This window comes from Galeopterus variegatus, unplaced genomic scaffold, assembly GCF_000696425.1.
Source record: "Galeopterus variegatus unplaced genomic scaffold, G_variegatus-3.0.2 Scaffold98, whole genome shotgun sequence".
Taxonomy (NCBI): Eukaryota; Metazoa; Chordata; class Mammalia; order Dermoptera; family Cynocephalidae; genus Galeopterus; species Galeopterus variegatus.
In genome coordinates, this window is record NW_007726209.1 from 764,054 (window position 1) to 779,154 (window position 15,101).

Sequence of the window (15,101 nt, forward strand, 5' to 3'; positions counted from 1 at the left end):
AAAAAAAAAAAAAAAGATAAGAATGGTTTTGAAAGAAGATGATAAATCATTCAACATGTGAAAAGTCGTATGTAATTGTAAATAATAAGAGATGAAGAAAAGTGACTGGTATAATGCAAAGACTTTGTGGCTAAGGGTTCATCACGAACTCTGCATACTCGTTAGTCTAATGCCAACTGAAGATAAGAAAGAAGTTCGTTGAAGAATATGAGTTAAGAAGGGAGAAGATGCTGATCAAATGTTTATTTCAATCCATGGGTGATTCCATAAATTTAAAGCCCATTCAAATCTCTACTACAACACCAAAAGTGAGGACCAAAGTACCAATGTAAGACTTTCCACATGCCTTACTTATGGAGGTCATCAAGGATGGTGTTTCCCTTTATATTTTCTGTGTACATAAAACTGATCTGTCTGGGTGGGTCCGAGTGCAGTGGTGCTTAACAACTAATTGATCACAACCAGTTACAGATTACTTTGTTCCTTCTCCACTCCCACTGCTTCACTTGACTCGCAAAAAAAAAAAAAAACTGATCTGTCTGGAAAAAGAATTTATACACACCTGCATACATATATCTTATATATTCTACGCATATACATGTAAGAGAAAATGGTTATGCCTAGTTTTCAGGTTTTGAAAAATATATTTTACATTTCGATTTGATGAAAATGTATTCAGGGACCAAAAAACATAAGCCTCTTTCAGTCATTTTGGACTCTCAAATTAATTAGTTTATGAAGAGCCTTTTGGAACTCATCCTGTTCCAAAAGAAATTTCTGCTGTTTCCCAATGTCTATGTCTTGTTTCTCCAATTACATTGCTGAAGTTCTTCACAGGCAATAACTATGTTTCTAACTATAATATCTAGTCTACATCAATGCCTATAGAATAAAGAGTCCAAAGTAAAAACTTAAGTAATTTTAAATCAGCATAAACCAAGAAAACTTATATCAACCATTTTGCATAGCATTCACGTTATACTCATTGATTTTTTTCCTAAGAAAGAGTCTGCAGAGGTAAGCTATTGGTAGGAGTCTATATGTAACTAAAACTAAAAGACAATTAATTGCGAGAATTTTTTAATGGTTCCACTTTTATTTTTAAAAAATGTATTCCATTTCCTTCATTCTAATATACTGCATTTTGAAAAGTGTATGTTTTGCTGTTATTCTTAAAGGCATCATGCAAAACAGCAACACATTTTTCAAACTGGTATGAAAAATTAGAACTTTATTGATTTATATTACTCTGAGAATGTATGTAAAGAGTATCATAGTTCATGTAACAATACCCTCCATTACAGTGAGAAAACATGAATATGGATATATATAAGTACATGCCACTTAAATGTATCAAATTGTCTAGTGATAATGAAATACCATTTTAGCATTACACTTCATGTTCATAGGAAACAATTAACAATAACCTTTAGAGAAAAATCTTTAAAAGTTTAGCTCTTAAGCAAACAGTATTATGACAGGCAAAAACAGTTCAGCTTTTTGGGAGGCTGCACTTCAAAGCACATTCATGCATCCTAGGTGACAATATAAAATTTGGGATGACTAATGTTAATGTTAACATCGTTTCAGATGCATGCCTTGCAAACACACACACACACACACTCATTCTCACTCTCTCCCCCTCCCCCTCCTCACCTCCCATCTCTCTCTCCTTCTCCCCATATATAGACATATAATCATATTGAAAGACAGAGAATACATGGAAAATAGTAGACATTATAAACTGGTTGTGTAATAGACATAAAAACTATGATACTTACTTCATCAGCCACCATACACCTGGAAAAAATAAAAACAAAGTCAAATTAATTTCTTAATTATCAAAGTCAACCATTTAAAAAGTTCTGATTAAGTAGTTTACAAATGCTAAAGAACTAAGCCAGAGAGAGGTGTTTATAAGTGTGCACGAGAACATGGGCCAGTGCTGATTTTATACTCTCTAGCTGCCAACAGCATATGGCTATGTGGGAGTGTTGGTGCTTCAGATGTGCTGTTCCCACAGCCCACCCATAGAGATAGCTACAATGACCCTTCAAAAATGTGAGCAAAATGGCAAGTGATTATACCAATGACTTCCTTCCTCACCCTTAAACCTTGAGGTTGGTCTTCCCTAGAGATTAGAAGAATGCTTTATTAAAATGCAAGAAAATAAGTGTTCACATATTAGCTTAAGTCAACATACAATATGAAATCTACAGTATATATGCTAAGCCTATTTTCAAGCTGAGTTCTGATTTCTATTATTTTGCTCAACTTTCTCTTCTTTACTCTTTCTTTTTAACTTATAGAAGTAAATTCTATCCAACGAAAATTGAGGATGGGGGCATAAACTGAGGTCCTAAGTAGAAGAAAAAGCAAACAGTAAAGGGAAAGAATAACAGGCATGGTCAAGATCCCCAGGGATCCCTTCGAGACAGTGAGCAAATCATAAGGGAAAAAACTAATCTCTTAACTAAGATTTCCAGGCAACTTAGTTAAGAAAAATTCTGGAATATTATAAAAACTGATAAGGAATGATGTCCCTATTTCTCTTTTATTCTTTCTTTATTTCCAATGGTCTTGACATTACACAATTTTATAAGATTTCTTTTAATATAGAATACAAATTAAGAATTTGTATCAAGAAATGTTACAGGCAAAATGCAATTTAGTTTTCAAAAAGAAAAAAAAGTCAGGTTACCTAATAAGTATCTTTAGAGAAAAAATAGAATGTAAATAATAGAAGCTTAAAACAGTGACTGGACACCTAAAAGATTTATTTGTTACTGTTAAGATTAATGAATTTTACAAGGGTATGAGTAGGTATTTGTCTTTTCTCTCCAATCCAATTTGAAACTTGGTTTCTCATTTCACTTATCCACCAGAGGTGTTTCTTCAGCCCCAAGAAATTTTCCTTTATTATTTACTTAATTGTTGTCTCTCCTTCATATGGTACCTTTTGAATACCTGTTTTTCATAAATTAGGTTTTCTGGATCTCTCCTTCAAGTCTTTTTTTTTCTGTTCCTTCATATTTTCATTTATTTAGCTTTCTATTCTGTGCTTTGAGATAATCCTTGCACTACATCTTCCAGTATACTTGTTCAGCTGCCAATAATGGTCATCTTTTAGAAAAACTCATCTACTCGTATGGTTTGAAAATCATGGTTTTGAGTTTAAGGAACTGTGTGTGTGTGTGTGTGTGTGTGTGTGTAAGTAGAATTTACTTAAGTGCTATTACAATTTTTGTGCAGGTGTTTGTCTTTCTCTTCTAGCACTTCTCATTCACTAGATATGGCTCTGATTATTCACTCTTATTCTCCTCTTTCAAATGCTGAGGCCTCTCACATAGTCAGTTATTTCTGTGATGACTTATTGGAAATCAGGTCCGGTTGCTGAGTTATCCTTAACAGCAGGAATCCCTGAGGTTGGAATAGGCCTAGTGCCTAAAGTTTAAGGACAGTCAGTCCTACTGGAAATACCTAAAGGAAGCCTAATAATTCTCTCTTATCTACTTCAACTCTCCCAGTATACAAAGTAGGGAAGACCTGACTCATGTTAGGAAAATCCAGTACATTCAGAGGGATCGAAGTTGATCTCACCATGGGGACTTTAGAAACCTGAAAGCCAAGCTATTCCAGTGATCCTCTGCCCTCAGTTTTTCCCCAGGGTTCTGACACTGCTTTTCAGTCAGTTACCCACCCACAGGGTAATTTAATTGCATAACAGTTCACTCTGAAGCTACCCCACCAAATTAGACTGTGCAAAATTGAAGGGAGGTAACAAAGGAGAGGAGGTGCTAAAAGTATTTTAAAGCAAAACACCAAATAGAAGATACTTAGTCAGGAGACTAGATGAGATCACCCAGGGAGGAAGAGCATATAAAGAAGGGAAGAGGAAAAAGGGAGCTATTCAGTGGGTATAGAGCTTCGGATTTTAAAGATGAAAAAGTTGTAGAGATCCGTTGTACATCAAGGTGCACACAGTTAACACTACTGTACTCTACAGTTAAAATGATTAAGATGACAAATTTTATGTTATGTGTTTTTTACCACAAAGGGGAAAAAGGTATAGAGAGGAGAACCATATACTGAGCCATGGAGCACTCCAACAGGAGTTGAAGGAATTAGGGGTCATAATGAGAAGGATTCACCAAAGGAGACTGAGAAGGAATGTCCAGTCATGTAGGAAGATATCAAAAGAATAGGGTGCCCTAGAAGCCAAATAATGAAATTTTCAAGAAGGAAAGGAATGACTATAGAAAATGCTATTGAGAAGTCTAATAAAATGAGGACTGAGAAATGGCCATTTGATTTGGCAAGAGTTCATTCATAGTTCTAACAAGAGTAACTTTAATGAGGGCTGACTGGTTAGCTCATTTTGTTAGAGTGTGGCACTGGTAATACTAAAGTCAAGAACTGGCCAGCTGCAAAAACAAACAAAAAGAGTAGCTTTGATGAAATGGTAGAGTACAAAGCCTCACAAGAGAGATGGGAGAAAAGGAATGAAAGACAGTGAGAATAGAATACTGTCTCAGGGAGTTATCCCTTAGTGGGGAGCAAAGAAACATGGTAGGAGCTGGCAGGAAAACTAAGGTCAAGAAGATTTCTTTAAAAGACAGAATAATATAGATAACCAGTAAGTTTCTTATTGACTCTATGAGTGTGACATCTGGCAGGCAGACAAAAATGAGAATCAGGAACTTAGGAATCAATTCAAGACAATGAATAAAAATGAGAAAGTAGCTATACATGAAGATGATAACACAAGAAGTAGAAATCAATGGGGTTCTCATGTGTAAACTCTAGAAAGAGGGAGGGAATTTTTCATGGCCAGAACTTTGGGAACATTTTCATTTAGAAAGCAAAGGAAGAAACTAGAAGTACTAAAGGAGGAGGAGAACAAGGACTGGGGTTTAAGCTGAATGGAAAGACATTCACCACAGAGTAAATGGTTGACAGTTTCAAATGCCACAAAGATGTTGCAAAGGATGAGACCTAAAAGGCTACCATACTAAGTTATTAGCAGATCACTTGTAAACATCATGTGAAATTAGTTAAGGAGATTGTGGGTAGTAAAAAGTGTAGGTAACAGATTAGAGTAGTCAGAAAGGAATTTTGGTAGTAAAGGAAAGATTAAAAATAGGGCATAGCTACAGAAAATGTTGGAAACCTGAATAGTAAGAAAGGAGTCAATAAAGACAAAGAAAATAAGAAAGATGACTAATGAAGACCTTAATGTATTACTATAATTTAAAAAAAGAAAATATGGCTAATACAATCTCATTTTATAAATATTTTACAGCATGTTTGATTGAAAATAATGTCTACTTTGTAAAGGGAGGGCTGCCCATAATTACAATTATCTGTGGAATAAAAATGTATTTTCCCCTCATTGGAAAAAGGCAAACATAATCCAAGTTACAGGGACTTTAAACTTCAGCTGAAAAGAAAACTTCCTCCATTAAAGACTATCCATTGTATCTGCCAAATCTGCTTTGGGGTGCCAGCAGCTATATACTTTTATCTGAATTTTACAAGCGGTTCAGTTTTTCAATGTTACAAAAAATAAATAATATTCTTTACTCCAAATTCATTGTTAATTGCTTGAATTGTAATTTATCCAGCTTCACTACAGACATCAAAGGCGAAACTTTCCATTTCACTGAGTTGTTTAAAATACCTCGAGACTCCTTACATTAATCCACTTACAATATCAGTATATATACTACAATGTTTGCAGCAGTCATATCTTTGTATGCACATGCTCAGTTTGCTATTTTTAATCCAAATTTGATACAGACAGAAATAGAAAACTGAAAAGCACTATACTTTCCTGAGAATCATTTTACACACCAGCTAAATTTCCATTCAAAGACCCACAGAACTGAACAATTTCTATCAAACCTGAAGCTTTTCCTTAATTTCTTTACATACCTTTTCTACAATTAATGTCCATATCTCTTTTGAATAAATCGTATCTGTAAAAAGAAAACAGCAAAACTCTCCAAGAGAATATTTTGATTACACTGAGAATTTAATGAGGTTCACGGACATAAGATGTACACTCTTATTCTCTTTAGAATCATAAGTACAGGATACAGGATACGGTACCTGAAAACAGGATCTGCTTAATCAGTTACCATGCATGCTTCAGCTTCAGAAGTAGGTTATTACCTCAGAGATTAATGGTGTTTTGGACACTCATGTGTAATTTGTTGATTAGTAGGAATCAATCACAACCTATTCTTTAAGATGGTATATTTCACCAATGCTGACTTAATTAATGTTAATTTAATAAACTCCACCCACTACTCCCACAGACCAAGCTACAGGGACCCTGCGTTCAGTGGACCAAGTCACAACATTTTTCTAGCCACAGTAATGTCTTAAAGTATTTACATAAAGTATTGTCTTAAAGTAATGTCATAAAGTATTCACATGTATGTGGTCTAAGAGGGACAAAAGTGGAAGGTCTCTGTACACCCCATTCCTCAAGAGTGTCCCAGATACCAGCCACCCTGGAGGCAAAAAGTTACCAATTACCTATGTAGCCTTCTAGGAATATCCTCTGTAAGTACACGTTATTATACACACACACACACACAAGAGTACTTCAAAAAGTTCATGGAAACAATTGTATTATTTTTCAATTATATTTTTCCATAAACATTTTGAAGTATCTTCATATAATAACAAATAACCTATGATTTACAACTTTCCTAATCTTGTACAAAATCCAAATGTACACAGAAAGTGCACAAAATAGTACAGTACCACCATGAAAACTAAGAAAAGGAAAAAAATTTGGTTGAAAATGAGAAAAAAAAAATATCTATTTTTCATTGCTTTGGCTTTAGCTCTCATCTAGCTCAGTCTTTTTGTAGTGTCTTGGATAGAACCACCACTTCCTGGAAAAGCTCACCTGGACCTCCCAGCTGCTTCTGATTCTCCTCCAAGCTCTCATCTCTGCCTCTTTCCCTAGTACCTCTTCCTCTGTCCATCACTTTGGTATTCAATCTTTAGTCATTTGCAATTCTTGTTTCACCTAAATTCTAAGGCTATCACCCACTCTCAATAGTTTTAAGTATCACCCATATACAAATACTAAATCTGTAAGTTAGGATGTTGGCATATGCAAGACCCACACCTAAAACCTCCTTTTGGGCATTGTCTTCCTGATATTCTGAAGTTATTATGACATAAAATGCATGTTGCTATTTGAAACTAGAGCTGATCAAGCCCTAGATTTAAAAAAAAAAAAATCTCTAAAGGGATTACTTAAGCAATTGATTTGATGTGTGATACTTTCTCTTGGGTCAGAAATTTCTGTTTAAAATAAAAACTACAAAACGATAGTATTTATTTTAGTTGCATATCAAATCAGTCTGTTGCATTTCTGTAAAAAGCTCACAGCACTGCTCTTATTTGCAAGGGTTTAATTACAAATAACCTAGATCTCTACAGCCAGTTTCTCATCTTTTTTGTGAAAATGACTAAGCAAAGTAAACTGAGCTGTGATCAAATGAGGTAAGACAGTACTTTGTAAATGGAAAGGTACCATAAACTTTTGTTGTTATGATGATATAATAAGTTCAATATAAACCAAATAACTATGTTCACTGTCAGGAAATAAATATTGGTAATGGATATAAGAAAGTTGCAGAGGAGAGTAGCTTCAAATTTAGCCATTAAAACTGAAGGAAACGTGATTGACTTAAAAACCTGGTTTTATAAACACCGTTTCCATTGGGATGCAATATAAGAACAGGAAGCCCAACTCAAAATGGCTTAATCACTAAAGGGAATTAATATATCACACAATACATAACACAAGTGGGATAATTCCAGGGTTGGGTAATCCAGAAACCTACCCATGTCATCCTTCTATTCTGCCATACCCAGCAGCTCCAGATCATATCCTTACCCATCAATGTTCAGAAGCACATGGAAGTTATACCCAAAGAATTCTAGAGTCTGTTAATAGGGAAGGAAGAAGAGAAAAGCTTTAGATGAAGCAACCCACATCAGCTGCATATATTATAACTTTGAAAAATAAGTTAAAATAACATTTGTTTTATTTCTTTTTACCCATTATGAAATATCAGTCATATACAGAAGGACATAAAAGCCTGTAGTAATTTCAAAGTATATAAGAGATGCAGGGTAACACAAATAAATTACTTATGTACACCAAAAACCTAACGAATTTTTAAAAAGAATTGCTTCCTCTGTTCATGAACTTTAAAAAAATTAAACTAGTCTCTAATGCTTGATAATATCTTGAAAATATTATGCTTCATTAGTTTGACTCCATTAGCACAAAACTGCCCTATAAATTTTACTGAAAGAGAACGAAACAGGAAATAGTCTTTGCATCCTACTACATGGTTAGGGAAAAAACGGTGTACCTCAGCTGTTTTGAGAAAATTATTGCTCTCAGGATATATAATAATTCCCACTGAGCCATTATTTCACATATTAGCTTTTACACAATTATTTATTCTTGTTTATAAAAACGCAGGTCAGAAAAGTTGATTACTCCTGCAGCACTTAGTAGAGAATTTGTAGGGCTTCATTAGACAATAGCATTCATAAGAATATTTTGGAGTTAAAAACAAAAATGTAGTGTGTCAGTCTTAGGTCCTGGAGAGAAACACCCACAGCCGCAGCAGGTGCCGAGGTGAGCCAAAACCTACATAGCACCGGGGCTCAATCTTAGGCCCCAGGGCTCAATCTTACATCCCGGAGGGAAGCACCCACAGTTGCAGTAGCCACCCAGGTGAGCTGAGACCCGCGTGGCACCGGGGCTCAGTCTTAGGCCTCGGAGGAAAGCACCCACAGGCCCAGCAGGCACCAAGGTGAGCCAAGAACCGTGCAGCACTGGGGCTCAGCCTTAGGCCCCAGAGGGAAGTGCCCAGAGCTGCAGCAGCTGCTGAGGTGAGCTGAGACCTGCATGGTACCAGGATTCAGTCTTAGGCCCTGGAGGGAAGCATGCACAACTCAGTCTTAGGCCCCGCAGGGAAATCACACAGCCACAGCTGCCACCAAGGTAAGCCGAGACCCGCATGGTACTGGGGGCACAGTCTACAGTCACAGAATCTGGAAGAGGAGCCAATTTGGTGTAATATAGCCACTGCCACAACTGGTGTTACTGCAAGGACAGTTCACTACCACAGTAGCAGCCAAGGCCACTCTACAGGCAACCTGCTGCTCACTCGACTACATTGACTTAAGAGTCACTAGTAGAGCCTAGAAATAGAGGAAGAAATTTTTATCCTTATAGCCAACCCCAGAGTAATAGAAGAAGCAAGTCCTATACCAGATGACCAAACATCAAACAAAAAATACTAGACCTACAAACAAACAAGAAGATATGACACCACTGAAGGAATACAGTAATGCTCAAATTTCAAACCCCACAGAACAGGGAATCCTTGAAGTGTCTGAAAAGGAATTCCAGGCAATGATCTTAAGAAAACTCGAAGAGATAAAACAAGACTCAATTAGAGATCACAATGAAACAAGAAAAAATATCCACAATATGAAGGAGGAAATTTACAAAGAGATTAATACCTTAAAATAGAGTGTGGTAAAACTCCTAGAAATCAAAGATTCACTCAATAAAATAAACAACACAACAGAGAGCTTGAGCAGCAGGCTAGAGCAAGCAGAAGAAAGAATTTCAGGTATCAAAGATGGTCTGTTTGAAACAACCCAGGCAGATTAAAAAAAAAAAAAAAAAGGAAAAAAGAATTAAAAATAATGAAGAAAATCTAAGAGAGAGAGCAGACAACCTCAAGCGCTCTCACATCTGAATCGTGGGTATTCCAGAAGGGGAGGAGAAAGGAAAAGGTATTGAAAACCTTCTGAAGGAAATAATAACAGAAAACTTACCAGGTGTGGGGAGAGATGCAGCCCTTCAGATCCAGGAAGTTCAAAGGTCCCCAAACAGATTCAATCCAAAAAGATCCTCTCTAAGACATATTATACTCAAATTTGCAAAGCTCAAAGACAAAGAGAAAATTCTAAAAACAGTAAGAGAAAAGTGCCAAATCACCTATAAGGGAACCCCCATTAGACTAACAGCAGACTTCTCAACTGAAACCCTACAGGCCAGAAGAAAGTCAAATGATATATTCAAAATACTAAAAGAAAAAAAATTGCCAGCCAAGAATTCTTTACCCAGCAAGGCTCTCCCTCAGAAATGAGGGAGAAATAGCATATTTCTCAGACAAACAAAAATTGTGGGTGTTCACCACCACATGATCAGTCCTGCAAGAAACTCTCAAGGGAGTCCTTCATCTGGAATCTGAATAATGATGATCGCTATCACAAATACACAAGAAAGAGCAAAACCCACCATTAAAATAAAAATGCCAGTGAGAAAGAGAAAGAAGCTAAATCTTGCCACCTTAAATTTCCACTTAACATTGAAGAAGAGAGATAAAAGGGGAAGTAATGATCAAAAAATATTTAAATCATCTAAACAAAAAGCTAGTAAATGACAGGAATTAAACAATACCTGTCAATAACTACCCTAAATGTGAATGGATTAAACTCCGCATTCAAAAGACACAGACTGATTGGTTGGATTAAAAAGCTAGACCCAAGTATATGCTGTCTTCAAGAGACATACCTCAACTGAAGAGACACAAACACAATAAAAGGGAAGGGATGGAAACATACCATGCAAATGGAAACCAAAAACAAGCAGGAGTAGCTATTTTTATATCAAATAAAATAGACTTTAAAACAAAAAACATAAAAAGAGACAAAGAAGGCTGCCAGTTAATGATAAAAGGATCTACCCAGCTAGAAGATATAACAATCATAAATAGGTATGCACCCAATACTGGAGCACCCTGATATATAAAGGAAACACTCTAAGAACCAAAGAAAGAAATAGGCCATAATACATTGATAGTGGGTGACCTGAATATCCCTCTCTCAGTATGGGACAGATCTTCCAGGCAAAAAATCAACAAGGAAACACAGGATTTAGACTCTACCTGGGATCAACCGGACCTGGTAGATATATACAGACCATTTTACCCAACAACTAAAGAACATACTTTCTTCTCATCAGCACATGGAACATTCTCCAGGATAGACCATATAGTAGGTCACAAATACAGTCTCAAATTTTTTTTTTCCTTTTTTTGTGACCAGTAAGGGAATCACAACCCTTGGCTTGGTGTGGTCCGCACTGCGCTCAGCCAGTGAGCGCACCGGCCATCCCTATATAGGATCCGAACCCGCGGTGGGAGCGCCGCTGCGCTCCCAGCACCGCACTCTCCCAAGTGAGCCATGGGGTCGGCCCTAGTCTCAAATTTTAAAAAACTGAAATCATACCAAGTATCTTTCCAGAACACAATGGACTAAAACTGGAAATTAATAACAAGCAAAACTCTGGAAACTATACAAATACATGGAAACTAAACAACAGGCTCCTGAATGACCTATGGGACCAAGAAGAAATTAAACAGGAAATCAAAAAAATTTCTTGAAACTGATGAAAATAGAGACACATCATACCAAAACCTGTGGCATATGGCAAAAGTAGTACTAAGAGGGAAATTTATTGAAATAAATATTTACATCAAAAGAATGGAAAGACTTCAAATAAACAATGTAATTCTATACCTCAAACTAGAAAAATAACAACAATCCAATCCTAAAGGTAGCAGATAGAAAGAAATAATTAATATCAGAGCAAAGTTAAATGAAATAGACACAAAAAACAATAGAAAAAATAAACAAAACAAAAAGTTGGTTTTTCAAGAGATAAATAAAATAGACAAACCATTAGCTAGGTTAACAAAAATAAAAAGAGAGAAGACCCAAATTATCAAAAATCAGAAATGAAAAGGGAGACATTACAACCAATACCACAGACATAAGAAAAATCATTAGAAACTATTATAAACAACTGTATGACAACAAATACAAAAACCTGGAAGATATGGATAAATTTCTGGACACATACAAACTACCCAGACTGAATCAAGAAGAGACAGAAAACCTTAACAGACCAATAACAAGCAACGAGATTGAAGCAGTCATCAGCAATCTTCCAACAAAGAAAAGCCCAGGTCCAGATGACTTTACAGCTGAATTCTATCAAATGTTTAAAAAGGATTTAACACCAATTCTCCTCAAACTATTCCAAAAAATTGAAACAGAAGCCACTCTCCCAAACTCATTCTATGAGGCCAACATAACTGATACCAAAACCAGATAAAGACACAACAAAAAAAGAAAATTACAAGCCAATAACCTTGATGAACATAGATGCAAAAATCCTCAACAAAATATTAGCAACCAGAATACAGCAATGTATTAAAAAAATTATACACCATGATCAAGTGGGACTCATCCCAGGGATGCAAGGATGGTTCAACACACAAAAGTCAATAAATGTTGATACATCACATCAACAAACTCAAGGAAAAAAACCATATGATTATCTCAATGGTCACAGAAAAAGCATTTGACAAAATTCAACATCTTTCATGATAAAGACTCTCAGCAAATTAGGTACAGAAGGAAAGTATCTCAAAACAATAAAAGCCATCTAGGACTAGGCCACCACCAGTATCATTCTGAATGGGGAAAAACTGAAGGCTTTTCCCTTAAGAACAGGAGCAAGACAAGGACGCCCACCCTCACCACTTCTATTTAACATAGTACTGGAGGTACTAGCCAGAGCAATCAGGCAAGAAAAGAGATAAAGAACACCCAGATTGGAAGAGATGAAGTCAAACTGCGCCTATTTGCAGATGACATGATACTATATATAGAAAAAAACCTAAAAAATGCATCAAAAAACTCCTAGAGCTGATTAATAATTTCAGTAACATTGCAGGATACAATAAATGCCCCCAAATCAGTTATATGTATATTCTACAATAATGAACTAACAGAAAGAGAAATCGAGAAAGTAAGCCCATTTTCAACAGTCATACAAAAAAATAAAATACCTAGGAGGTATTTAACCAAGGAGGTGAAAGATCTCTACAATGAGAACTACAAATCACTACTGAAAGAAATTAAAGAAGACACAAAAAATGGAAAGACATTCCATGCTCTTGGATTGGATGAATTAACATTGTGAAAATGTCTATTCTACTCAAAGCAGTCTACAGATTCAGTGCAATCCCTATCAAAATACCAATGACATTCTTCACAGAAATGGAAAAAATAATCTTAACATTCATATGGAACAACAAAAGACCCTAAATAGCCAAAGCAATCCTGAGCAAAAGAAATAAAGCCAGAGGCATAACACTTCCTGACTTCAAATTATACTACAAAGCTATAGTAATCAAAATAGCATGGCACTGGCATAAAAATAGACACTCAGACCAGTGGAGCAGAATAGAGAACCCAGAAATCACCCCTCAGGCTTACAGCCATCTGATATTTGAAAAAGGCAACAAAAACATACATTGGGGAAAAGACTGTCTCTTCAATAAGTGGTATTGGGAAAAGTGGATATCCATATGCAGAAGAATGAAACTAGACATGCATCTCTCACCATATACTAAAATCAACTCAAAAGGGATTAAAGACAAGTATAAGACCTGAAACTGTAAAATTACTAAGGGAAAATATAGGTGAAACACTTCAAGAACTAGGTCTGGGCACAGACTTCATGAACAAGAGCCGAAAAGCACAAGCAACAAAAGAAAAAATGAACAAATGGGACTATGTCAAACTAAAAAGCTTCGGCACAGCAAAGGAAACAATCAACAGAGTGGAACAACAACCTACAGATTGGGAGTAAATTTTTGCTAACTATGCCTCCGACAAAGGATTCATATCCATAATATACAAGGAACTCAAGCAATTACAGTAAAAAAACAAATAACGCAATTAAAAATTGGGCAAAGGAGCTAAACAGACATTTTTCAAAGGAATACATACAAATGGCCAACAGGTACATGAAAAAATACTGAACATCACTAGTCATCAGGGAAATGCAAATGAAATATGCATTGAGATATCACCTCACACCAGTTAGACTGGCTATAATCAAAAAGACAGAAAAAACCAAACACTAGTGAGGGTGTGGAGAGAAGGGAATGTTCCTACACTGTTGGTGGGACTGTAAATTAGTACAACCACTATGGAAAACAGTAAGGAGGTTTCTCAAACAACTACAGATTGATCTTCTATACGATCCAGGCATCCTACCTCTGGGAATGGAACATCATGTCAACGGCATACCTGCACTCCCATGTTCATCACAGTTCTGTTTACAATAGCCAAGATATGGAACCAATCTAAATGTCCATTGAAATACACACACACACCATGGACCACTACTATGCTATAAAAAGAATGAAATTCTCCCATTTGCAAGAACATGGATAAGCTTGGAGAAACTTATGCTGAGTGAAAGCAGCAAAGCACAAAGGGATAAATACCACATGTACTCACTCATAAGTAGGAGCTAAGAGAGAAAGAAGTAAGGAAAGAAAGACCACAGTGGTATGTTGGACTTCTAGAGGGAGAGAGCATACCTAGGGATACAAAGTAGAGTCAGGGAAAGGGGGATGAGAGGGAGGTTGGGGATAATTGAGTGGGGGACATAGGGTATAACTGGAATTTGTAGTAAGGGCATGCTGCCAGTAAGGATCTGGCCATCACGTCTTGGGCATGAGTGGAGACAATCATCTTTGTATCTCATGAATATTAACAACAACAAAAAATATGTACTATGCAAAAACAAACAAAAAATATATAGTTTATATAAAAAAGCAATAAAGAAGTAAGTCAGGTCTGCTTGATCTAGTCTACAGTGATTTTATAAGCAGTAAAAATGATTCACTATACTAAAATTATTTCATTAATAAAGATATCGACATAATTGGTACTTAAATGTTGATAGTAGGTGAAGGAATAAGTCAAATGGTTTTATTACAAACTGGAAACCTCTCTCAAAATATAATATGACACTGACCTTTTGTTTAGGCTTTTTAGTATGGTTTTTGGATTTATTAAATTATCTGCTAAGAAAACCTGAGCGTTTCTATTACAGTCACTATCCTGTGGAGACATGGGGGTCAATTAGGGTAAGTATATATCAAAAATAGATT

The 15,101-nt window shown here is 35.9% G+C and overlaps 1 protein-coding gene across 1 annotated transcript in view; it reads right to left on the reverse strand.

Annotated features, from left to right (window-relative positions):
- ZRANB3 (zinc finger, RAN-binding domain containing 3) overlaps window positions 1–15,101 on the reverse strand; it is a 250,551-nt gene that overhangs the window by 150,683 nt on the left and 84,767 nt on the right. The window contains exon 3 of the mRNA XM_008583513.1: window positions 1,782–1,800. Within this exon, the coding sequence (XP_008581735.1) occupies window positions 1,782–1,800 (19 nt within the window). The remainder of the gene's footprint in view (window positions 1–1,781; window positions 1,801–15,101) is intronic.